The sequence below is a fragment of the Polyodon spathula genome, chromosome 3 (assembly GCF_017654505.1).
Source record: "Polyodon spathula isolate WHYD16114869_AA chromosome 3, ASM1765450v1, whole genome shotgun sequence".
NCBI classification, from domain to species: domain Eukaryota; kingdom Metazoa; phylum Chordata; class Actinopteri; order Acipenseriformes; family Polyodontidae; genus Polyodon; species Polyodon spathula.
Window position 1 is genome coordinate 4,643,432 of NC_054536.1, and position 27,335 is coordinate 4,670,766.

Consider the following 27,335-nt stretch of genomic DNA (forward strand, 5'->3'; position numbering starts at 1 on the left):
ACATACCGCGGTATTATAAAAAACCGGGACAGCTAGGCACAGTGCCTACCCTGACTGCGTGGTCACACGCCTGAGCAGTGCGTAGCGTACAACAGGGGCACTGGGCCAAAGCCGTGGCAGGAGATTGACTTAAACACACAGTAATACAAAACAGTTTTTAAAATACAAAAAACAGTTAAAATATTACCGGACTGATGGGGGCGAGCACATTGTTGATTGAGCGACCTACACCACAGGGATCACAGGGATGCATAGCTACAACCAAAACAAGGCCTAACCTGCAGCCCGCAGCTGGCTGGTGGGCTAACTCGACAATGGAGACAAGCTCAGCCCCGTGGAGTAACAGTGCTCTCTGAAGCAAGAAAGGGTGAAAAACACACACAATTCTTAACAATAATACTTACCGTACTAAGACGAACAGACAGAAAGAAGCAGCCTGACATGCTGAGAGAGCAGGTGCTGATAGTCAGAAATAGAAGAAAAAGGCTACACATTTTTAAACCACTGATTCTGGGAAAAGTGGTGAAGGCCAGCTTTCAGCACAAAGTGCAGGGGAACTAGCAATAGCTTACAGAACACTTTTTAGAAGAAAAAAGGCTCAATGCAACACAGAGAGATCTTACCTTACCAATCGTGATAAGTGAAAGAGAGTGAATCTCTCCTGCATGACGGTTAAGTACCCTCGGGAGGCAGGACCAAGGGGGTAACCAGATAAACAAGTATCTAATGCGTGGCGTAATTCATAATGTGCTCGACAGCACATGGATAAATATCTCTTGTTAAAAGTTTTTATCTTCATGGCAACGCATGAAGCTCTCCTCACGATATTTCTATTTTCACATTCTTTCCCTACTTAGTAAGTAGACACAGACATTTAAATATCCCCTCCCCTAAATGACTATGAATTGAGTAATCTGCATTAGTACGGACAATTTTTTTCCTAAATTTTCTGAAAAGTACTGCAAACACGTTGTGAGGAAAACTGTCATGACTTGTGCATGTAAACACCGCCATTGAGAGTTTCTTGCTATCAGAATGTAATTCAAATTAGATTACTAAATCAATTTTACAAAAATATGTGACACTTGAAAACTTAAAAGCAAGTAGTTCCATCTACAAGTTGTACATGCAGAGGCAACATAATTGAACCAGTCGAGGCCCAGTTATATTAAATGGAGCAACAGCAACATGATGGCATTTCAACAGAGCAGAAAATCGGAACCACATCTGCTCTTATCTTGTAATAATAGATTACATTCAGGTGAGATCCCCGGAATTTCCAGAGAAAATTATTTCTTGGCACACAGCCACAGACAATGAGAGACAGCCTGCCAAGGCACTGCCTGAGTTTCGAGAAGCCAGCCTGCTGGCCTAGGCTGCGGAATGACAAATGACATCCTTGCCAACATCAGAGTGAGAAGGTTTCTCTCCACAGCCCCTCCAGATGGGCCTAATTAAACTATTAGCCAATCAGTAAAGGCTGATAGCTCCATTAGGAACCATTCCGCCTAAATAAACAGCACAAATAAACAGTTTTCTCAACTACAGCTTTTCACATGCACAATTTGATAGTATTTTGAAGAAGCCGATTCAAAGTAATGTTCTCAGTTGGCTTGCAGAAGGCACTCGTAAACAATCTGGCTGTAGTGTACAGCGAGTGGCTCTTCAGCAGAAGGACTGCAGTTTAAAAATAAATACACAGAGATGCGATGACAATTGTACCTGCTATCCACAGTTCATTAGGACAAAAATTCTTCTCAATTTTCTTCTCTTACAGTTTCATCTCAATATTTAGCAGGATACAAATATTTTGCCTTTCCCCCCAGCAAGCCCTCTAACCCCAACCCCAATGTTGTGGAAACCTAAGTCATAGTCACACAGAGCCACATAGGAAACAATGTTTAGCCAAATGTAAAAGTGCACAGTGTGATTATTGTAGGTGAACAGTACATTTTAAACATCAGATTTACATACCAATGTGTATAAAACCTACATGCACAAGTTTCCTTTTCAGAAAAAAACATATACCTGGAAATCTGAAGCATGATCCTAGCTAACAGACAAGGGTTTGAGTGAATGATCGTCTGATACAGAGGGGCAATAAGAAAGTGCATACAGAGACAGAAAAGAGCTCCTGGATTTTTAGATTATCGTAATGTAGGTGGTAATGTTTACTTGCCAGTGCCGACGTCAATGACATTTTTGTCCCCGCCCCCCCCCCATCAGACAATGTCGGGCTCACTGTTACACCGCTTGTTTTTTTTTTTTTTCTTTTACAATGAAATGCAGTGGCGTGGATCTGGAATTTCCATGGCAATAGAGAGGAGCTGTGAAGCTGTCCTACTTTCAGACATCAGAAATCTGGGCTACTTGACACAGAGTTAATTATAAATAATTTTTGTAACCATTATTTATTTTGTAGCTGCTGGTAAAGAAAGAAAGAACAACTGAGGTATCACAGAACCCTCTTCCTATTTTTTTAAATAAACACTATCTAAATAAGTAATTACGTATCGTTGTAAAAATCTTAGGTGAAAATGCTACTATTTGGGAGAATAAGTACTGTAGATACTGTCCATTGGACATATAATTGTATTCCATTGTATTAGTTCAATTGATATATAATCATATTTAATCCGCAATGGACCGTTTGTAAGGCCAAGCTGATAATGCATCTGTAACAGCTGAACTATTAGGCTTTCCCCATTCTGAAGTTTTGGATTAGTGTTTTTTTAACTCCTCTGTAGCTACTGTATGTGCCATTCAAAGGATCTCTTTGGGTAGTTATATTATGGATACCTATACCTGTTTTTTTTATTTTTTTGGAAAAAGGAAATATATTATTCTCTTAATTCTTCATGATATCAATCACAATAAACAGAAACAAATTGTACTACTCAGTGCCTGTGCTAGAAGATGACTGGTAGAGTCACACTGCTAACTAACTCATGCTACACAATACCAGGCTTTGCTGTCAATGCTGACAATGGCTTCTGATTTTGAGACAGCGCTGCTGTTTAGGGAATCAGATTCGGTGGTGCATGGAAATACCTGCTAAGCTCCATTTGAATCAGACCCAGAAGTGTGTGAAGGTGCCGAACAAACACAGTTGCCGCAAAATACTGCATAGTGCTATCTATATACTGTTAGAGCATATTAATCAATGGTGCCAACTTGGTAAGAATCTCAAAATGAGAAGTGTTAGTCAGTGTAAAAAGGCATGGATAGTGGACCAGGGCACAGCAACTTGCTTCAGGTCAGTTAGTGCTACATTCTTGTCAATTGTACATGTAGATGTTGCCAAAAACTCTACTAAAAAAATGAATATGACACGAGTGATGTACAATTTGAGGTTCTAAAATCAGATAATGCACAGATATGTAAACAAACTGAAACTTTGGGAAGTTGGCTCTTTTGAGCAAAAACTTTTCACATGACAAGCCTGCAACTTGAGTTGGCGCATTCACAGTAAAATGTTTGTTTCTAATGTTTTGTCCAACCCCTGTTTACATGTAGTATTTGTTTTGGGCAAGTATGTGCTGTGTGTGATAGTGGAAATGTATTTCTTACTTAAGAGCCCCAGTAAATCACAGATAACTGTAAAGGGAGACAGGTCCCTAAAGATTGATTTTCCTCAGACAATGTGGTCTAGCTCAGTGGAAATCATTCAAGTAGCGGTTAACAAAACACCACCGAGAGGGAGACATGTCAAATTAGCGACTTCGTAAATCTCCTGGTAATTGTCAGTCTAATTAAAAAATTGTTAATTATAATGTTTGTAACTTCAAATAACTGCTCAGCTATAAAGTTCTGTCTGTCAGGTATAAACAAGACACACAACAGCAGAAGAGGAAAATCAATCGACATCTGTTCATTTATCACAGGCAGTGCACTAAATTGAAAAACGGATTACCCAGTGTGCTCCAAATCTGCATCCCGGTAAAAGAGCAATGCATTTCAACACCTGCTTAATGAATGATAATGGGCATCTTTATTTGTTAGCCGCAGGGCTTAGTTTGCCAATCAGAATACAATTGATACCTTTACTCGCTGTGGACTTTAGAGTTGCTCAATTTAAAAGTGTAAACAAGACTCTGCAGAAGAGCGCTTCCGTCCTTATATTAACTGCTCCTCTGGTAGCAAAATACCATATTACTTTTAATTACCGCCACCTACCCTGCACTCGGTTATCAGATTTGTAACGACGCCACCCTCGAATAAACGTTGCTGTCAGTAATGAAACATGTACTTTATTTTCCCTATCCCAGCTCAAATAAATGCAGCACTTAATAAAAGAAACACATAAAAAACACAGCATGGCAAAACATTACAAACAGAAACAAAATTAATTGAATAAACTTGAACTAAATGTATTTAAAATATAAAATTACACACTAGAGCACACCAGTATTTTACTGTGAAGTGTATATATATATATATATATATATATATATATATATATATATATATATATATAGGAATTAGCAAGAAAAGTAATACATTTTAGTTACATTAATCATACATTTTAGTTTTATGATTATTATTTAAGTTTTTTAAATGCATTTCTGTTTTGGTTGTATGCAGGTATTTTGGCTAATAAGAGACAGGATCAGCTCATCCTCACCAATGCCCTGCCTGGATCAGGAGACTGTGAGTGTTTAGTTGTCTTGCTGGGTGACGAGAAAAAAACGCACCATATATTAAAGAGATCAGCCCTGCAACTCTTAGAAACTGCTATAAGAAAAGAAAGGGAAAATAAACCGTCCTCCTAGGTGCTGAATTGTCATTTATCTTTGTTATTATTTCCCTCTCCATGCTACACTGGTATGTGACCTCACCTAGTCCAACACCAATCTGATCTGCGAGCTCAACAGCTTTCAATTTAAAGTTGTAGGACTTCTTTCACCATCCTGATCAAGTTGTATCCGCAGAAATAAACTTCAATATACGCCTTCCTCAAATACCGTAAAAAAAACACAATAAAAGATTGTGCCTTTCTAAAAACAGATAATTATATACTGTATATATTTGTATATACTGTTATATTTTATATAAAAATATACACTATAGATATCGTTGATATTACTACTTGGCCACCAGAGGTTCAAAATGGTATTTTAAATACAGGCAAGGCTGAGTATTTATTTATTTATTACTTAATGTACAGCATGTTTCTGTTATCTGGTACAGTATGTATGCTCACAATTCTACAGTCATTGAAACGTAGTGAGTCAGTGGTTGACTTTTCATTTAAACCCGCAGATAATTATTGTGAGTTTCTTCTACTAACTTGACAAAACCAAACCACAATGAACAGTAAACTTCAAATCACATATTCAGGATTGGTTTAAACAAGCTAAATGTAGGTCAGTGTTGGGGTCAATTCCTGTTTTTAAACACTTGTGCGCATACCTCATATTACATCCTGTGTACCAATGACTATACACCAACATTAACACACTACACGTAACATACAACACCGAAATACACACAGGAGTGGGCAACATTGCCACAAAGGCACTATATAAAGACATTATATTATTATTTTCCTGAAAAAGATAATACATCAGCCACTTAGAGGGAACACACAGCTGGTGCTCATGGCCACACCTACTGTGTGTTTTCTGCAATTCACTTGTCAACCCACAGGACAAGGCTATGTAGCAGAATGATAGTAAAGAGTTTCACCCTTTTTTCAGCAGTCCCACAAACACACAATTTCTTTGTCCGTCATTTTTCGATGTCTCAGTGTGGATGAATTACTTCCACTGCTTTTCCCAGAGGCCCCTGGGCTCTACTGCTTATCCCATAAAGTCTTAACTGTTGTTTTGTAGCCCGCAGTCCTTTTATACAATAACGAATAAGGAGTCTCCTTTATTTTTATACCCAGGTACCTCCCTGGGCCTTGGATCTACTCCACCTCGATGCTCTAAACAGTGGCTCATCCAAACTTTCACTCTATATTAATTCAGCTTGTGCAGCTTCTTAGATAATTACACGAGACCGCTGAATCTCTTATTCCCAGCCCCCCCAAAAATGTTTGCTTGCTTTTTTTCCCACACCACAATAATGTAAACATGTTTTGTCTTAAACTGTAGTAGATTAAAATACTGTACTGTGCTAACTATCTGAAACCTTTATACAAACCATAATGTATTCTGCTAATCTCTTCAACACCAATAAACGATGCAGCAGCTGAAAAATACAAGCTATACGTTTCAATCACGTTATTAATCAGCTGGAAGAATGGTGCAGCACCCTATCTTATGAATTATTAACTATAGGTTATAAAGCCGATGTTATTGCCTCTACAGAGAATTAGGCAGTGACTGCCACTCTTCAGATACAGGTTCTTGCTGGAACATGCATGCACAGCTATTAGCTACACTGAACACCTATGGCCAGCTCTAATAGCACCGTTTTGTTTAGTTATTTTTCATTTCTGTGAGAATATTGGTGATTTCAGCCTTATTGCTAATAGTGTAGGAGTGCCATTAGCTTGACTATCTGCTGTAAAAAAGCTTTAACTTCTATTTCGACTTAATTTTATCTAAATTGAGAAACCATTCTGGTGGGTAATAAAAAAAAAAAAAATAAATAAAAAACTTTAAGCTGTTTTATCCAATTTGTTCCTACATTTAAAATAAATCTGTCAGCATTATCCTTTTCTTTTTTTGCCTGCCTGTTTCCCAAATCTAGAGCAGAGTATTAAATATAGTTACAATCCTACTAGAGTAAGGACCACCTGGCTTCTGATGTTCCAGTGCATTTGCTGTAGAAACAGCTATTGAAATGAATTTCAATTTTGAACCCCACACTTACAGAAGCGTCCTAGTGCCAATTAAAACAAACAAAAAAAAAAGGTATCTACTACATAGGACTTTTAAACAGTTTACATCGATCAGCAAATCAAGCCAAACATATGCATGAATTCTAAGCTATTGTATATATATATATATATATATATATATATATATATATATATATATATATATATATATATATATATATATATATATAATATATATATATTAAAAATTTTTAAAAATAAATGCTAATGCTGATTTCCTTTTTAACACCACTGGGCGCGCTGAACTAAAGATTACAAGTTCAATAAACACATATTCAATTGACAAATTTAACTAGTTAAAGGATGACAAAAAAGAATAGACTGAAAACATTAAACAAATTAGATTTGTAGGTTCATTATTACATATGAATGTATTATAATGTATATAATGCATTCATTAAAATAATAAAACAATTGACCAGTCTCTGCAGTTGACAAAAACAGCATGTATACATGTTTTTATGACAAATATTGAGAGGTAGATTTAAAAATAAAGAAATGGACAGATTTAATTACCTGCTGAATATTTCATTTTGCAAGGGTTTTTCTTTTTTTTTTTTACCTTAACCAGACAATTACCTCAATAGCTCAGCTGTGTTATTGAGACATTTCAGCATGAAATTTGTTTTTCCTCACTGAACTTTAAGCAGAATTTCAAGTGCCAAGTCTCAAAAGCCAAGAGGGCCTATTAAGAGATAATTACTAATTATGCTAATTTGCAAAGTTGTGCTATTTCTTTCCTTGGTCATTTTGTCTGCAGCTCTCTGGAGAGAACAGTCACCATTCAATGTTAATAACCTTTTTTCCACAGTTGTTCAGTGGAGGACGAAGTGTCCTAAACTGGGGATATTTTTACAGTTAATCAGGCTGTGACTGTGAATTAAAAAATGTCACATTACACAGAATGACAAATTTTGCTGAAAGTGTTAATGGAACCTTCATTTAACCTTTGGAAAAATCTTTGGCTGCAGCAAAAAAAAAAAAAAAAAAATATATATATATACTATTATATATATAGATTATATATTATATATATAGAATTATATATATATATATATTACTACAGCTGATCCAGAACACATACCTTTTAATTGTAATTAAAATAGCAAAAAAATCACACTGTGATATATGTCTACAGTTTGCATTTTGGTCCAATCTATTTCAGGCAGGTGTGAAAACGTATCGGTATTTTGTACTGGGACTTACTCTATCTGCTTGTCATCCAACACACATGCATTCCCTTCACTCTCACACAATCCACTAGCGCAGCGTTTCTCAAATGCGGCCACCAGTGGGATTTTGTGCGGCCAAATCAGCCCCCCAGTGACTCCTCTGTTAGCTGCCATTGGCCAGCATTAAGGTCAGTATAATCACTGCATGTTGATTGACCAAGCTATCATTCTGATCAGCTTTCATTTTGGCATGCTTCACAAATCTCTATCCATTTTGCTCTGTGTCAGTGTTCATTGATTGATCAGCGAGAGAAGACTTTAGCAGAGCGACATGAAAACAGCGGGATGGTAATTATTATTTTCTTAGTGCAGCAGACAACCTATCTGAATATTCAAACAATCATTGCCGCACATGAATTTGAAGGCAACAATTCACGTAAGTGTCCGCCATAAATTATACAGTTGATCAATATTACGTTAATAATAAGTACCACAACGTGTTCTGCCTTGCACGGATTTACCACCTTGCCAGAATTTGCTTGAAAGTTTCTAAAATGGCAAGTGTTGTTTAGGACAGTAGGGAATACATAAAAAAAAGGATTATGATAGTGCTGTTTCAGATTTGGTAAGCGAGTCAAAATCGGGAAACAGATATAGGTGTGCTCATAACTTGCAAGGTACATGTATAGTGTATAGTGATCAATATTTGGTTTTGTTGTGATCCTAGTATTTTCTGTTGTGAGGACTGTAATAAACAAAAACAAAAACGATGAGGTGTTCTTTCTTTGTACAATGCCCCCTTTTCTACATTCGTTGAAGAGTTTATTTAAGTTAAATTTGAGTTTTCACTTGCGTGTAAATCTAAAAAAGGCATAAGTAAAACACAGTAATGATATTACTTTATGCAAATGTGTCTTTTGCCACTTTGTTTATTGTGCACAAACCACAATGCCAGGGATAAAAAAAATAATAATAAATTCTACTGCTCATCCCTAATAAATCTTTTTCTGGAAAAGATCATGGTAATTAATCTGCACAGAAACACAACAGAGAAGCAAACAGAACATATTATTGTAGGATAAGTAAGAAGTAAAAAAAGAAAAAGAAACAGGGATCCGTGTTCTAATCCAAGGCTATCATTGTAGCATGGACAGGTCCTGTTGTAGATAAGTACCCAGGGTCTGGAAAGTATGGGGCTGATTTCACATTAAAATGGCCAAGTCAAGTACACCCCTGTTACATGAAATATTAGAGGGTATTTTAGCCGCTATTGTGCATTACTTGACTTTGACATTTTTGTTTTATTTGTTCATGGCACAGTTGTTTATTTACATCATTTTTTTTATAACATTATCCTTTTTGGGGGATATCTTGAAACAAATAGTGTAATATTTTTTAATACTTATCATTTAAGTTTTAACTTAAGTGTTATATTACAGTACATGATTGAGTGAAACACGCAGAGGGTACAAAGTTTTCAGTATTTTCAGATTCTTTGTTTATGGTGATTTGGTTATATTTTATCAGTTATTTTTTAAGGTTTATTTTTAATTCATAAATGCATCGTGTACCGATATGTATACTTTTTAAAGTATTTATTCATTGGCTCTCAAATTGTTTCATTTTTTTAAATGTTTACACTTGGCTGCTTATTTGAGTGCCTGCACTTTTTTGTTGAGAATTTCACCCCAGATTTCAGGCTACCTCTTCACTTAAGTGGCTGGAAAATCCAGTTAATTAAATTTACTTTTTTAAACTCAAAGGAAGCTGTTTATATTTTCTTGTTAAGATGTGTTACTAGTACAGAATTGTATGTTAAGAACTGTATTATGTTAATTGTGCACAATATGGCAATCATAACAGATTTATAAGTGTAGTTGCTTTCTACATTCCAGTGGTGGTATAATAATAATAATAATAATAATAATAATAATAATAATAATAATAATAATAATAATAATAATAATAATAATAATAATAATAACTGAGGAGCCATTAAATGCATGTATAGAAATGGTGAGGGAGATTTATGTCACACTTTTGCTATTTTGATACACTATTCTACTGACTACATTCTCACATGTTTTGTGCGAGTTTGAATCATAGTAATATACAGTAAGTAGCATTTCTTTACAGTGCCACAGCGAGGCACCACATTGATTCAAGGGACCTTCTCTGCGTGCGGACAGTGCATGCAGACCAGCTCATACTCATTTTTATAATGAGACAGCATATGATTAGAAAATAAATAGAACAACTAAAAGCAAAAGACAAAGACAAATGTTTCAGAGAAAACATTTACAGTGACTGTGGCATCTCCTTTCTCCCCAGGCGGCTTCTGGAAATCAATTGTGCCATGTTAATGCTGAGGGAGTCTCTTTAGTTCTCATCCATATTTACAAGTACAGTAAGCAGTGTGTGTTTTATTCCTTAGTACAAACACCACATCAGATTTACTCATCGTTTTTTGATCACTGCTGAAGATGTGTTGACCTGGATCCTTGGTTCTGGCAGGCCCAGGGAGTTCTTCTCTACAGGAGCGCGTAAACAGTAATTGCTACATAATTGATGTGACACCTGGAGACAGCTCCTGACTTGCTGCCAGATCTCTGATGTGCTGTTGATTTAACATTACAAAGAGAATAACACACACTAAAATGAATAGTTCCATTGATTATTAGTGCCACCTCTCTCTCTCTCTCTCTCACTCCCTCTCTACATAATTGTAATGTCATTTAAAAAAAATATATAATAATCTTGCTGCATTGAAAGCAAAAGATGTGTGCTTCAGATCAACACACAGTGCTGACAGAACCATGCTTCGGAATTTGATTCTATTTTTTTCAATGAAATTCTTTTTAACAGGTTCATTTGGCTTTTCAATCTTGCATGCATTTAATAACAGTGCATTGAAATCAAACATAAGTAAAAAATGATTGTATTATTTAGAAAGGGACTCAAGCCCACAGTCAGTCCATAAGGAATCAACATGAACTGCTGTATAAAACCATAACGTTAGGCATGTTTTTATTTAGTTTTAATATAGATTATAGACAAAGAGAAGGTGATGTGATACATTGTATTAGACTAAGTAAGCAAAACTAATTATTGTTTAGTTAGTCCAATAAAAGGTACCACATCTCCTTCTCTTTGTCTATCATCTCTGGACTGGTATGGCTACCATTTCATCTATCAGCGACTATGTTTAGGAAACCTAGTTGGTAAATGGGAAGCAGTTCTGTTTATTCACAGCTAGGTAAATATCATTTATTGTTACTAAAGGCAGCCAAATCTTTAGGCATGGTTTTTGTGTACTGTGTAAATCACTGTGGCATGATTAATTAAAACAGTACTGCGGTATTACAGATTACTGCAACACATGTTACACATAGGATGTTGGACATGTGGGGTTTTTCATCTTTTTTAAATATCAATTGCTGAAATAAAATCAATTTGCTGCAAAGTAAACTTAGAAATGAAAGAAAACAGTTTATAGCAGGTTTTTTGTACATATTTAGAGATTGCTTAAAATTTTAATTCAGATGTTGAACTCAGATGTTTCATTGAAAACTACAATCGTTGAGAGAATTATTAGTATCTGTTAGAGTGGTGTTAGTATCGTTGTGAATCAGGGCGCTCTGCTTCAAAAGTACTCCCATGCTTTTGGGTTTGGTACTGAAACACCCTACCTGGGTTTTTTTGTTGTGTTTTCATCTAACCAATGCCCTACACTGTAGTTATGTGATCCAAAAAAAAAAGACAATACCACGTAAAAATAATAATAATAATAAAATCAACATAAGATCTGCTTACTGTATATCCTTTGAACATGTTTTAATACAAACCCCATCATAAATTAATGCTCCATTTGCTAGGGATTATTTTATCAAATCCCTGGTCTGTGTAATCCTAAAGCACCCACCACTTGCCAAAAAGACTATCAACATAATTGTCTAGGCTTTCAAGATGACGAAAGGCATTAAAATTACAAACAAGAATTACAGTTTAATCTGCCTTTTTAAGGGAGTTGTTTAAACAAGTTTTTGCTAGAAGTTCATGGAGCAGACTATCTTTCTGATTAATAAAATATTGTAGCGATCTTGGTTAAAGCAGGCAGGCGCATCACACAGGGCAAGGCAATCCACACACAGGTGGAGAGCGGGCGCAAACCCGGGACCTCTTGCACTAAAGCATAGCGCTGATACAGCAGTACAAAAGAGCCGGCTCCTTTGCAAGGAGCTTATAGCCCTGCTGCTGCCTTCCCCTGCACATGCTACATTATTATCAGTTAATGAAACCATTTTTTCCTCTATTTACAAAATATATTTTAAGTCACTTTAAAATTAATAATAAAAAGAGCATGTTTAGACATAACCAGGATGTGAAAATGAACAACTTCATCAATCTGTTTAAAAAGAAATGTACACACACATGCAGGGGCTGTATAATATATGGACAGCCTGTACTTATATCTGAAGGATTTCTACTTTTAAAATGATCACACTTTTTGGTGGGCTAAAAAATGAAGTACTGTAAACAGTCTGAACATTGTTTTGACAAATGAGTTCATCAAAGTTCTAGTATAATAGTTGTACTGCTTCTGCAGAATAAACAGCTACTCTATTCAAACTGATCTGAATCAGCAATACTGACAAAAAGGTACCATTTCAAAATGTAATGTGACAGCTTGAAGCATATCTCAAGCAAATACACTTTGTGCATCTTGTCTGCAATGCCTAATGTTGTGTAACCAATTTTATTATATCCATTATGTAAATATATTTGCCTCTGCTTTGTTTTATTTATTGTCCTTCCTCTAAAGTACCTAGTTATTAATATCATGATCTGTAGTAAAAGTCATTGTACAGTAGATGAAATTCTATATAAATGGCACAATGCATTGAAGAAACCTAGACGAGCATAACAATGTGATACTCTGATTTTAAATAGGATTTTAAATAGGTTAATGTGTTGCAGCTCTTGTTTCAGAAAGGCACCCTTCCACATTTCACACCATCTGTTACAGTAAATGTTAGACAGTAAGCAAACCTTAAAACGATATATCGACAGAAAATACCTGATGACATTTTACAAAGACTGGGTATAAAATAAATGCAAATGAACCTGTTAGAAAAAATAGGACAATGTGAATATAGGTAATGTGTCACTGCCTGCTAATTTCTTGCATCATGCTTTTTTATAAGTTACAGCTGTTAAGCACAAACTAGCATAAATGGACCGGGTTAATAGAATATATTTCCCTTACAGATATAGTAACATGTAGTTTTGATTCAAATTGGTTAATTGTTAAAAACAACATAATACATTAGAAGCCTCATTTCTATGCTTAATAAAGCTATTCCATTCAATTAATTTCTCTTTGCCCTGCGGCCAGCAATAGTCCTGTCTGTTATTAACTAATCTGTACCATTTCTGAAATAGACTCCTGAATCTCCTTTTTCTATATTCACAATGCAAGTTCTGTTATTGCAGCTAATGGTCTTGTTGCAATTTTCACATGAATGTTATTTCACGGATGGCTAAAAATCTGCAGAAGAAGAAGAAGAAGAAGAAGAAGAAGAAGAAGAAGAAGAAGAAGAAGAAGAAGAAGAGCTAAAGGTTTAATGGAATACATGTTATCAACAAATCCAGCCTTTCCGTTTCATCTGTCAGGGAGTGTGATAAGCAGAGCAGGTCTTGAAAAATGGCACAGGCTTGTCGTTGGTAAAGACTTGTGTCTCTGAATCCAGGCAGGATGAAACATGCTCATGTATTATGTTGGCCTTGCAGGGAGATGACAGGCTATAATGACTTCCTACCTCTAGCCCTGTGCAATCTTTCTATTCTGTTCATTTTTCACCAAATTTCATTTCTCATTAATCCTACTCCACTCATCCACCTGGAATATTTTTTTCCCATAAGACTACTCTTTATTCCCTTTAAAAATAAAATTAAAATACTAAAATAAAATAAACTCACCAGTTTAAAAAAGGCACTAAGTTTTTGACAAAACGTATCTTCATTATTCCTTGAACTTCAGATAGATTTTGTTCTTCAACTTTATCATTCACATCTTATCTACCATAACATGTTTAACGTAATGGCTGACTTTCATTACAGATCCAGTATATCGTTTCTAGGTAAGACTTTAATAGAGAAGAAGACAAATGCAGTACATAAAATCTCAAACAAGCTAATGTGTGCCGGTAGCAAGCTGTACTCAAAACCCTGTATGGAAAGCTCCTCTCTTACACTTTTAGATCACATGCATTAAAACGTGCTTGCGTTTTGGTATAATTAGGTGACACCTCCAAGTTAAGACTTAACAAATTTAACAATAAACTTAAGCGCAATTCAAACAAGATTTGTTCTTTTAGAATAACATACATGCTCTATGACTTCAGGTCTCAGAGTCACTATTACTTGATACTTTTTCCCGTCATGTCTATAAGAACTTACAGTATCTAAAGTTCCTTTTATTGTTCTGGACAAACTATTCAACAAGCATGACCTACAGTAGCAGATTAAACACTTGTTTGCCTTACAGTTTACAGTATATCACTATACCACATCTTGATATAGTTTCATATCTGTCCCCTCACATCCTATCCCATTTTTACTCTGTTTTTATTTTTATTTTCCATACTCTTGAATTATACAAAACTCTTCAGTAGTTTTCTCTTTTCTCAAATATAGCACTGCATCACACAGCAATTGCCCTTCACATGTCAGACTCAAAAAATAGCTGAATGGTGCTGTATGATATATTGCAACACAAATCTGCTGCAGTGGTAGAAATACTGGAAAACAACATGATGAGCAATGTATGTTTCTTTAAGCTGTACATCGAAAACAAGGTTTGCATCACATACACAAAATAAACCCAACCTAGAAATAATTTGGTACTCACTGAACTGAACCAACATATTTAAAAAGGAGTGTATCGTTACTGTATAATATTTACACTTAAGATAATTTGTTCCATTTACTAGGACTCACTCTGGGGGAAAAATAAAACAGTATGGCATAATATATCGCATAGGCTAATACACAGACGACAGAAAGATTCAAGCCACACAATACCAATCTGCAGCTACACAAAATACTTTGGGAAAGATAGAACTGCATGAGGCCTACATTATATATGAATTAATTAATTTTCTAAAAGAAAACACATTTTCTGTACAAACTAAATTAGCCATTTTTGGGTACCAGTATTTGAAATGCGCAATATACATATAAAAACATATAAATTATATAGGGCATTGGATTATATCCAATTATGGTTTGTTAGGTCAAACCCACCTCTATAGTTTTCAATAATACAACGCCATACATAGTAACCATTTAAAAAGAAGACCAGATACAAATGTATCTGTTGTCTGGAAGGAAGAAAAGATTTTACCTGCTGTATGCAGCAGTCCCACTATATATAGTTCTAATTTGGATTTTGAATTAAATCTGACCTTAGTCAGAGTCGTGTGAAAGCAGTGCAATGTGAAAATGATCCTGTTTTGATCACAGGACTCACCAATTAAGTTATGTAGAAAGGCAGACATACTCCTGTAGATGTCCTTGTACCGCCACATTGGTCCCCAGAGAAACAAAAAGGACACAATAACAAATAACCAATTAGGTATCTACTTGCGCTGATTTCTTGGTAAATAACGCAATACTGTGACATTCATATTTAACAACCGATAACGTTAAAAGCTCCCATCCACTTTATGTGGAAAGAGCAATATCAAGAAAGCAGGTGGTGAATTGACTAGTAGGTTATACAGTATTAGGCTGGCATGTTTTCAAAAGACTTGAGGTTAACTGGTTCTAAAGACAACATACAAAACTGATACAATATTCCGATACAAAATAATATAGCGTGTAGACAGGCGCACACACGACATGCCGGTCATTTCAATGTTAACCGGGGAGTTATTTTGTAGTTAAAATAACTTTATATGGTATACAACTGGACAACACGAATGAAATGTTAAGTAATCGAGGTACGACAGGATAATTATCAGTCAAATCTCTATTAGCGTTTTTCTTACTGCAGGACCATGTGCACAGCATCTATTCTCTGACATAAGTTTTACATTATGACAAAATATATAAATACATAAAAATAACATTATTTTTCATATATTATTGGCTTAAGTATGGTGATCAAAATTGTGTACTAGGCATGAAATAAGAATGTCACTTTACACTCCCAGGAGTCCCCAAAATACGCTTGGTTTCGGAAAAAAAAAAAAAAAAAGGTCTCTTGAAAAGTTTACCTTTTCTCTTAGACCTCCTTCTCCTCCTTCTCTTGAATTTGCATTTCAGTTGGCTGTTTGGAGTTCCCGAAGCACGGGTGTTGTTTCCAAGGACTGATGCCATTGTGTTTGCTCCGCAGCAACGTTAAGTAAATGTTCTTTTCTCTGTTTGTTTTATTCCCTAGGCAAACTTCCTTTTTTTCTCCACCTACACTGTCCTCAAAGCAGTTTTTGGTGTTTTTTTTTTTTTTGTTCTCTGTATTGGTTACCCCTTACTGATGCAGCACTGCCTGTGCACAATTACGCATTAAAGTTGCGAGCAGCTATGACAGAAGATGTTCAGCACCATCACAGCTAGATAGCTCTCACTAAAGGCGCCCTTTTCTCGAAGGGCCATTTATATTTGACGAAGATCAAAGACGTCTGACGATAATAAAACTGTGGTCGGTGAAACTTCAGGTTAGGTACGTCCTTCGGATAGATGCTGCACGACGACGTTTAAGATTAATCTGGGTTAGTACCGTCAGAGGTCTGAGACTCAGTCACCACCACTGAGGCGCGTTGGGGGGGGGGGAGCGGGGGCCCCCCAACACACACATATTGTGTGTGTACTCCCAGGGGGTGGAGGGGGTGGTGTCAGCTTGCAAACTCAGCTCCTATTTGAGTTGAGTGATGTCTAGGACCTGATAAAAAAGAAAGGGGCAGCAACATTGTTGACTTGCAATATATATTAAACTAAACTATAGGTTGTAATATTAAAAAACAAACAAACAAACAAACAACTAAACAAAACAAAACAAAAAAAAAAAGAAACAAACAAACAAAAAAAAAAAAAAAAACAGCCCATGCTCACATGTACTGTCCCGAGTATTCGTTTCGAATGTGTTGTTACTTTAGTGACCGTACTTTACGTGAGCGGTTTTCATATCAAAACGTATTTTAACTGATTTATTTATTGACACTTAGCAAACATTCTTTAAGATTTACGTTGTTTTAGTAGCCTGTTAGAAATCGTGTATTTTAACAATGTATAGTACAGTAAAGCAATACCGTATGTTTTGTTAAAATATGTACATTTATGAAAATCTGATTTGTAACTTTTTTTGACTATTGACAATGTGCTTGTAGTAGTACTGTTTTTCAGGAAGTACGTAGAGACCAAAATGTTTTATTGAGCTCAGAGAAACAAAGTCCAAACCCCACAAATATGAATAATTGTATTTATTTATTTATTTATTTATTTATTTGTACGTATTTTGTAATAGTTGTAATAGTTGCTTTTTTGTTTTGTTTTATGTATCTATGGAGACTGTATGTATTAAAAGTCATATTGTGTAACAAACACTAACTACGCCGTGATCATGTATGGTATGTATTCAAGTCCCTGGGAGCAAATACGTGCTTAGTCTACACTAGTCATTTTTATTCAGTAGTACCATAACATGCGCTGTGTGCATTAGATATATCGGTGCTTTGGTACCCTTCCTAGCACGGTGTTATCATCATTTACATTGTGCTAGGTGGCTTCCGAGTCATCCATGGATTTCCATGTGTTTAGAAATGTGTAGACATATACATGAAGCTGCTAAAAGTGCTGATTCACTTTCTTACCCCAGAAAGCATTTCAACGCCCAAAGGAAAAAAAAAATACATAATTGAGAAATCGTGTAACTACAGTGATTCAGACTTAACAAGACGTGTAAAAACTAAAATGTATAGTTAAACGGTTCATTTTTTTATGTCAAAGTTGGGCATAAAGGATTAGAAGTAATTCCTAATATGTAGCTTTGAATTGGAACCTACGGTTATAAAGCTATTGCATGTTGCGCAGCATATAATAATAGCTCTCAATGGAACCCAAAGAAAACAAGATTTCCAGAGAAAGATTTTTGACATGGCTCTGTATAGAACGTCAGGTGACCTTAGTGTGTGGTTAATTATAACATTTTCCTTCTTTTTGTTTTTCAGAAAGCCAGGTTGGGTGTTAAACGTATACGTCAGCATTTTGTAAAGATGTAAACCCGAATATGCTACTCTCTTTATGACCTTCGGTGACAAGAGTTATATGACAGTTAGCAAGGAACAACGCATAGCGCAACATGACATTCTGACATTTCGCACGAATAAGCATTACGGATAAATTGCGACAAAATTTAGATTATTTTTGCTTGCTGGTGGTAATGCTGACCTCTTAACCTCAGGTAAACAGGCCTACAGACGTGCAATTCTACTTTATTTGTTCAGGATCATAAGCTAACCTAAAAAAAAAAAAAAAAAAAAAAAAAAAAGGTTTTGCACATTAGGCTTTTATATACCAGCTTGAAATAGAAATATTACTTTAAATGTTGTTTTCCTTTTGTAACGGGAAGGTTATGAAGCTAAACCCAGGGGTGTGCATAGCTACAGCGGGGGCATTACGCTCAGAGTAAGTCACCGCCATGCAGTGCAGTAATCTGACTACGCCATCTCTGTGAAACAGAAGAGCAACTCAAATGTAATGTTTCCCAATGTTGCCCTAGTTTAACAGCACATGTTCTTTTATTAGGAAGGAGTAGTGCACAAGAAAAGCAGAGGACAAGTACAATGGAGAGTTACATGTTTTTATGTATAAGATAAAACAGGCTTTTCGAATTTACTAAAATAGAATATATCAAATTGATTCCTTTCTCCAGGACTTCGTAAAATATTTGGCACATTAGTTACCATCAGCTACACAAATTAGACACCATCGTTCACAAGTCAGCATCACGGGTTATTTTTATGTTTTATTCTGAGTTTTATTGTCATTGTTTTATTGTCTGTTTTTAATAACTGTACTCTTTTCTTACTGTTTATTATTGTATTTTTGTATTTTTTCTGTATGTAGCGCTTTGAATTGTATTGCACACGAATTGAGCTATATAAATAAAGGTTTATTATTATTATTATTATTATTATTATTATTATTATTATTATTATTATTATTATTATTATTATTATTGTAAACACACAATAAACTACAAAGAAAGTTTAACCCGGTTACACTTGAATTCACTAATTAATGTTTTGCTGTTACCTAATTACTCTTCAAGTAAAGACCTGAAAATAAAATAGAGTTTATTGTCACATTTCTAAAATCCCAGCTCCCTTCAGAAAAATTACACATGAAATACGCACTTCTTTCTTAGTCTCATTTGTGGATAGTTTAGATTCCATTGTCTTTCTGCATTAGGCACACGACTCAAGACAAAACTGACATAATGATAGTCAAGCAATGTGAAATAAATAACATATTTTCGAACAATGCCAGATTTGCGGACATTAGGGGTCAAGTCACTTTGGTTTGCGTGTGTGCTGAAAAACAAAAGCAAAACAAACAAACAAAAAACATTTGCATGACAGCAATTGGCATAGAACAGCAAATCCGACAGAGGGGCATCGGCTGCTGCGAGGACAGCCCAAAATATCCATGCAAATTGCAGTTGAAGAGACGTCAATAGATGTGACAAGCTGCCAATGTTGCTATCTGAGGGCATAATAAAGGTGTGAGCGTGTAAACCGCTAGCAGAGAACAATGCTGTGGGAAATTACAGGGCACCGCGCTAGCACTGAATAAGTATTGTGGAAAATGAGCTGCAGCTCCCGGGTCATGCCTCCCTGTTACTGAAGTGTCGCTGCACTTGTCCTTTATAATTGTAAGTGGCAGTAGTACCTTGCTGAATAAGCTGAGGGACTATTCAACCTCCATCTGTTCAGTTTTACAACTGCTCGCGAATAACTCCCAAAAGCGTGCCGCAAATGAGCTTGTATTTATAACAGTTTTTCAATAATAATAAATAAATAAATAATAACAAAGTATAAAGAAAGTTCCTCTACAGAGTAGGCGTAATTATTTAGATGACGCAGGCAGATTATTTTTTTTATTTGAATTTAATTTATATATAAACCGCTTTCATACTTCACACGAAAACTCATACTGTATCTGAAGATTTTTGTACAGAAAATTATGAAGTTTAAATTTAATACGCCTTTTACGATATCCGTAGCACTATAATTGTTGGCATGCTAATTACACCACGATGACTCACCCCATCAGGTTTATTAAATACAATTGTTTGCTGAAACGATGAGCAATATCTGTCAAACAGGAGATACCTATTGAACTATTTCTCCGTCTTGGCATTTGTGAATAGTTTAAATAGCTTTTATTTATTTATTTTTTATTTTTTTAAATCTGAGTGTTATCAAGTGATTACTTGCCTGTGGTGTCACGTGGACTCTAATTGGAATGTGGCTGAAGGGTGAAGAAAGGTCAAAGATAACGCAAATTAGTTTATAGAGTGATGATACACGCGTCTGCGGAGACTCTATCCATGGTGCTGATCTCAAAGGGACGTGTGCTGCACTGCTGTTCTTCTGAATAGCACAGTGTGCCAGCTTACTGATTTTTTTTTTTTTAAATTATGTATTTTGTTTCTTTTTGTCATTAATAAAGTATCTTACAACGTTACATTTCTTTTGTTACGCTATGTACTAGGAGTTTAATAGAAGAACAAGCAACACGTTTGATAGGATCTCATAAGTCTCTGACTTTTGAAGGAGTGCACACCGATTTCTTTCTTTCTTTCTTTTTTTATAATAGAATACACACAAATTAAAGCCGCCTAGCACAGCAGAAAAGTAGTCAATTTAACAATCTAATCATAGACATTGCGTGTCGTGGTCTTTATATGCCTCTACAATCTGTGTAAGACATATTTCCATGATGTTATGAGGATATAAAACTACCAGCAACCTACCCACATTCCAGTGTATGCATACTAACGTTAATAAAATGCATCATATAGCGGTATATGCATTCTCTCTTAGTAGTAATTCCACTTTCAGCTACAGCTATAGTTTCTCAATTTCAACAGACACGTTTCTCGAACTGTTACTGTCATCTGTAGTTTTCTTGTCTGACTCATAAGCTACAGTAATAAAACAAGCAGGTCTTACTGCTTAATGCCACACGGGGCGCACCTTCCTTCTTCTCGTCTTTATTTCACATATTGTCTTTATTCATCTGTATGGATATTAGCTTGAATAAAAACCAAACTAATCCTAGATCTCAAGTAATGTCTTTTTAGTTTTGCATTTTGTTTAGCGTTTCATCCTTGAATGCATATTTAATGGTTCACAGATTACATTGATTACATTGAACAATAAGTTTGACTTAAAAAGTGAAAACCAGTGCTCAGATTGGAAGAAGAGTTTGACAGTTCTTGTCAAACAATGAATGCCACTTATGACTTGAACCTATTCAGTTTATTGAAGTTTCGCTAAGTAGCTTTTTCAGCAAATAATAATTTTGGAATTATAACAATTGTAACACTGTATGTGTGATCTGAGTTACATATGAAATACGATATAAAAGACGTCAAAGGTCCTGCAATTCATATATACCCTTGACAGAAAACAAAACAAACAAAAAAAAAAAACAGATTCAATTAAAATCATTTCGGCTTGTTAAGTTGCGTTCGGGGTATTGCACTGGAAATTAACCTTAGTACAACTGAGGCCTTGTTCTGTTTACCTGACACAGCATCAAAGGGGATTTCCATACTCTTAATTTACTCCCATAAGGGAAACATGCTATACAATTTACAATGCCTATACTTTGGGGGGATAAGATGTTGGTTTCAAAGTACGGTTGAACTAGTGAGTTACTGTATTTAATTTAATTTAATTATTTTAATATTATTATTATTATTTGTAAGCTATTGTTGGTGTCTTATTCAACTTTACTTAATTTACCAAAATAGACACTGAAAACAGTCCTTAATTTCAGTTCTTAATTAATGAAATTATATATTAGCTCAAAAAACCAGCTGCCCAACGTTTGGATATGTTGTACATCTCTTTTTCAAGGGAGCATGTGTGTTTGAATCAAAACATTGGAGATATTTATAAATTTTTGATGGCATGACAACTGCTTGTTATTGTTGATATTCAAATCAATGATTTATTCTTACATGAGGTAATGGTGTTCTGTATATTCTGACATCATTTTTACTTCTATCTTTAAATCTATATCAATTCTAATTAACAATATTTTATATAAACTCATATTTATATTATCATGCAATGCTAGCTCTGAGGATCAGCCTTGATTTGGCCTCCACAGCGCATCAGCATGCATAACTTTTGAATTAATTGTATTTATTTATTTTTTATTTATTTATTTATTTATTTATTTATTTAAATGTTATATATTTATTGGAGTTAATTTGTTCATTCTTTTCTGTTGAGCCCCGCTGGCATCATCATGTTCAGTCTATTTAAGCATTTACTTTCTTTCATTTTTCTATATGTCACATTGTCTAATATTAGATATTCTAATGCTACAAATTTTACATTATTTATGTCATGTCTTTGACTGGTGAAGTGCTGTACAAGTTCATTTCTTTAAAGTTCTACTTAATGAAAGATGGTTTTGAATTATTTTATATGATGTTGTTCTAGTCTCTCCAACATACAGTGTTTTATTTCATCACATTTTTCACAGGCTATTCCATAAACAGCATTGCTATTTTTACAGTAGGTATTCGTATTTAGTGGGTATGTGTTGTTCTTGTGTTTAATTATATTTTTTCTTTTGTCTAGTGTACTTATAGTAGTACTTCCTAGTGTAAGTATTTGTAGAACCTATTCTGTCAAATATTATTTTATGTTTATTGAACTAAAATGTCACCTAGATTAGCTTCTCTTTTTAATGCTACAATTGTGGCCTTAAGAAATAGATTTTTCATTTTTTTTCTGAATTATGTAGAATCTGCGAGTGTTTCCTAACTATCTTAGAAATGTTAGGCAAAAGTAAATCATTACTAATGGGTCTCTTTTGACCTTTTTATCTCTATTTTTACAATCTAGTAGTTCATCTCTTTTTAGTTTATCCACTTTTCTTAACTCTGTCTCTATAATTCTTTCTTTGTATCCTCTTTTTTAAGATTTGTTTTTAATACATGTCTTTGTTACATAGTCACTTTCTTTAGAGCATATTCTTCATATTCTTATTCCTAGACCCTTTGGGATTGCCCTTTTAGTATGTATTGGATGTGGAGAGGACATGTGTAAATACTAGTGGATGTCAATAGGTTTACAGAAGAGGTCAATCCTAGAGTTTTACTATGGTATCTAGAAATTTGATTTCTTTTCTTGTCCATCGAAGGTCCACCTTAATATTAATGTGTATTTCATTTGCCATTTTATGAAATAGAAACCCACAAAATCTAATCTACAAACTGAATGTATTCTAAAGGTTCTCTTTCCAATTTTCTAAGTAATTGTTCTTCACATTTCCTCATGTATGTGCTGGCAAAATACATTCCTAATTTAGATCCTATTGCTGTGCCATAATTTTGTTTGTAATTGTTATCAACAAATGTAAAATAACTGTTTTCTAAAACTACATTGATCATGTTCATGTTGTTTTTCTGCTATTTCAGCTATTATGTGTGTTGGATTATCAATTGCCCTGAGTATCCTTCACATTAATGATTGTCTTTGTGCCTTTTAGGATTTCCTCTTGCTAGTATAGTCTCGCTGCAATTTCCTTAACCTCTTTTACAGATTTATTGATCTTATTGCTTTTAACTTCTTTAATTCATGGTCTACAGATTTCATATTGTCATCTGTGTTCATTATCACTATTCCCAAACCTTTATCTGCTGGTCTTAGACTTATATCATCATCATTTAACAACTCAGTCATAGCTTGTTCTTCAATATTGGTAAAATTAAGTTTACATTTTTTATTTAGACCTACTATAGTTTCTTATTTAACTACTTCAACGCATCAGTGATACTTTTACATGAGAAAGGAGATAAAGAAGACCTCAAGAACTGCAGATCTATTAGCTTACTTCCTATAATCTACAACATTTTTACCAAGATACTCACCAACAGACTTCATGATAAATTTGACTCGGCACAATCAAATGAGCAAGCAGGATTCGGGAGTGGATTTAGCACAATGCATCATCTTCAAGTTGTCCGGCAAGTGATTCAAACCAGCAACGAGTACAAACTACCACTTTGCATGGGATTCATTGAGTATGAAAAAGTCTTTGACATGAGTTGAGAAAATGTGCAGAGACATGATCAGCACCATATACAAGAATGCAAAATCCACAGTAAGACTCCATGAAAACAGTGACAGAATCAAGATTGAAAAAGGAGTTCATCAACAAGATACAATTAGCTTGTCAAATTAGACATTTTCAAAATACTGGATTGAGAAAATAAGGGGCTGAAGATCCACAGAGCCTACGATTTGCTGACGACATCCTCATGTTTACGACTTGTGCAGAAGAATTACAAACAAGAACACAAGAACTACACAAGGCCAGAATTAAAGTGGGTTTGAAAATGAACCTGAAAAAGACTCAAGTTATGTTTAATAAATATACCACTCTACAGGCAATTGAAGTCAATGGGATAAAGCTTGAAGATGTCAATAACACTTGGGACAGTTAGCTTCGGCAACAGAGAACCAAATGTGCAAAATCAACTGAAGAGAAAAATGGGCTGGAGTGCCTTTGGAAGATTAAGCATGGGTCTGAAAGGGAAACTACCCTTATGCCTCAAGAGGAAAGACTTTGACCAACGTGTGCTGCCAGTGCTTACTTATGGATGCAAAACCTGGCCCCTCAATGCAAAAATGACTGAAAAATTACAACCAATACAATAGAGTATGGAAAGATGAATGTGTCGATTAACAAGAAGAGACAGGAAAAGGAAGGAATGGATGAGAGCACAAATAAAAGTATCCAATGTTATTATAAGAGTAAAAAAAAATGTCACTGGGCCGGACATGCAGCAAGAAGACCATCGCTGGACCAAGGAGATACTAGACTGGATCCCAAGAGATATAAAGAGACCAAGAAGAAGACCTGCAGGAAGATGGCAAGATGAAATTAGGAAACATGCTGGAACAATGTGGATGACACAGCAGACAGGCTTTTATGGAAAAATCTTGGCGAAGCCTTCATCCAGCAGTGGATTGAAAAAGGCTGAAGATGATGATATATATATATATATATATATATATATATATATATATATATATATATATATATATATATATATATATATATATATATATATATATTGGTTTCAGCAAGGGCATGTGCTAATATGCACCAAGGAAATAAGCTTACACATAAATGGGCAAAGTCACCAACAAGGAATTGTTTCTGTCGGTTTACAAAAGCTTGTTGGAGATGATTAATCAAACCTGGTTTCCTTGTGGTCCAGAGTTGTAGAGACAAGCTTAGTGAATGTTCTTCTAGTGATCCACACTACTCGAAGGTTTATCGTTCATTTCATTTCATTTTATTGAACAAATGTAAAAGGTATAACAACAAACATAGCCACGTCCACGGCGAGTCTTCATAAGGTGGTGAACAAATTAGAAAACAATTCCTATTCATACATCATCATTAAGCACACAATTATAATTGGCAATATTCAATTAAATAATTCAACTGATTTATTAGGACTTAATATCATAAATCGCTAAAATGGTTACAGGTATTTGTAACCATTTTAACAATGTAGGATATTAAGTTAAGTCCTAATAAATAAATTTAATTATTTAATTAACCTAGTGTAATTATTTTTGTCTTGCTTCACAGTGAAATTTGTATTTTGACTACAGTTAGTTTACATCATCTATTACTTCTAGCAAGACACATAAATAGATGCCGGGGAACCAATACAAGACTAAAGTATAATTTGTCATTGACATCCCAAATTGATAAATATTATCATATAATTTGTGAAAGATACCACCAAATTACAAAAACATCAAATACGATTTCAATTGTATAGAACTGTGGGCCTACCTGTGAATAACATCCATCAAATTTACAGCAATATGTATTATGTTAAAGAGTGAATGCTCATAGAATAAAATTGTAATTGGCACCTGTATTGATAAGCAAAACCTGTTTTTCTGTGTTTTTTTTTTATTTTTGTTTTAATTAATCCATCCATGTTTGCTTATGTTCCCTGCTGATAAGTAAAAAAATCAGTTAAAACCAATGACAGGGTTTTGCAGACCTTTCAGTTAATGCAGCTTAGTGTTAAAATGATAAAAAAAAAAAGTAGGAAATGGATGGCAACCAAACATGATTGGAATGTTAAGTGACCAAGTCATTGGTTTCAGCAAGGGCATGTGCTAATGTGCACCAAGGAAATAAGCTTATACATAAATGGGCAATCACTATTATTATCATTAGAGCTGCCAACAAATAACTGTACCAGTGGTGTGATTAATAATGCAAATCTAAATTACTGATGCATTTAATATTTACTCTTACTTTTACTGTATGACAGTATTATTTAGATTATTTTTTTTTTGCTAGCCCAGCTTGTACTCTGTCATCCATGTTAAGAAGTAGTTTTAGGTCCCTGGCAGAGTTTTGGCTCATTATTTCTGTGAAGATAGGGACTCTTAAGCTGTCAAAGAAGGATTAGGCTGCGGTTTCCTTATCTTCTGTTCATGCTCATCCTGTAGGAATTCTGTTGAGATTCAGATCGACCTTCATCTATCCAGCCAGAGATTTTACTCCACCTCCCCTAATCCTGCAGCTGGGCTTCCTACCTTTATCCGCCCGGCAGTTATCTACAGTAGTTATCCTTTGTAACAATATTAACAAAAGCTCAGAATATCCTCAATAAACACATGTTTAAACAAAAGCTTGAGACATACACAATGAATCTGTCTTACTTGTTGATACACACAAACCCACACAAAGTGGGCAAAAAGTAATATCAGTCCTAATGTAAATAAATCAAATGCTCAATCACTTTTGTTAGGGAATCAGTTTTATGCCAGTTTTAGATAGTGTGTGCATATTATTTAAAGAGTTACACTGATAAACGCTACATCCATATGCAATGTATTTAGGTGCAGTATGTGCTTAGTCCATTGCTAAGCACACTAAATGGCCCCATCTGGTGTACTGCAGGTACTGCAGCAGAACACATACTATTCAAAATATCAGCAGGCTCATTTTTAACCCTGCTTTTT

General features: G+C 34.8%; 1 protein-coding gene across 1 annotated transcript in view; it reads right to left on the reverse strand.

Moving 5' to 3' along the window:
• LOC121310805 (double-stranded RNA-specific editase B2-like) overlaps positions 1-16,663 on the reverse strand; it is a 156,168-nt gene extending 139,505 nt beyond the window's left edge. The window contains exon 1 of the mRNA XM_041243728.1: positions 16,302-16,663. Coding sequence (XP_041099662.1) covers positions 16,302-16,404 — 103 coding nt within the window. The 5' untranslated portion in view covers positions 16,405-16,663. The remainder of the gene's footprint in view (positions 1-16,301) is intronic.
• Between the last annotated feature and the right edge of the window lie 10,672 nt (positions 16,664-27,335).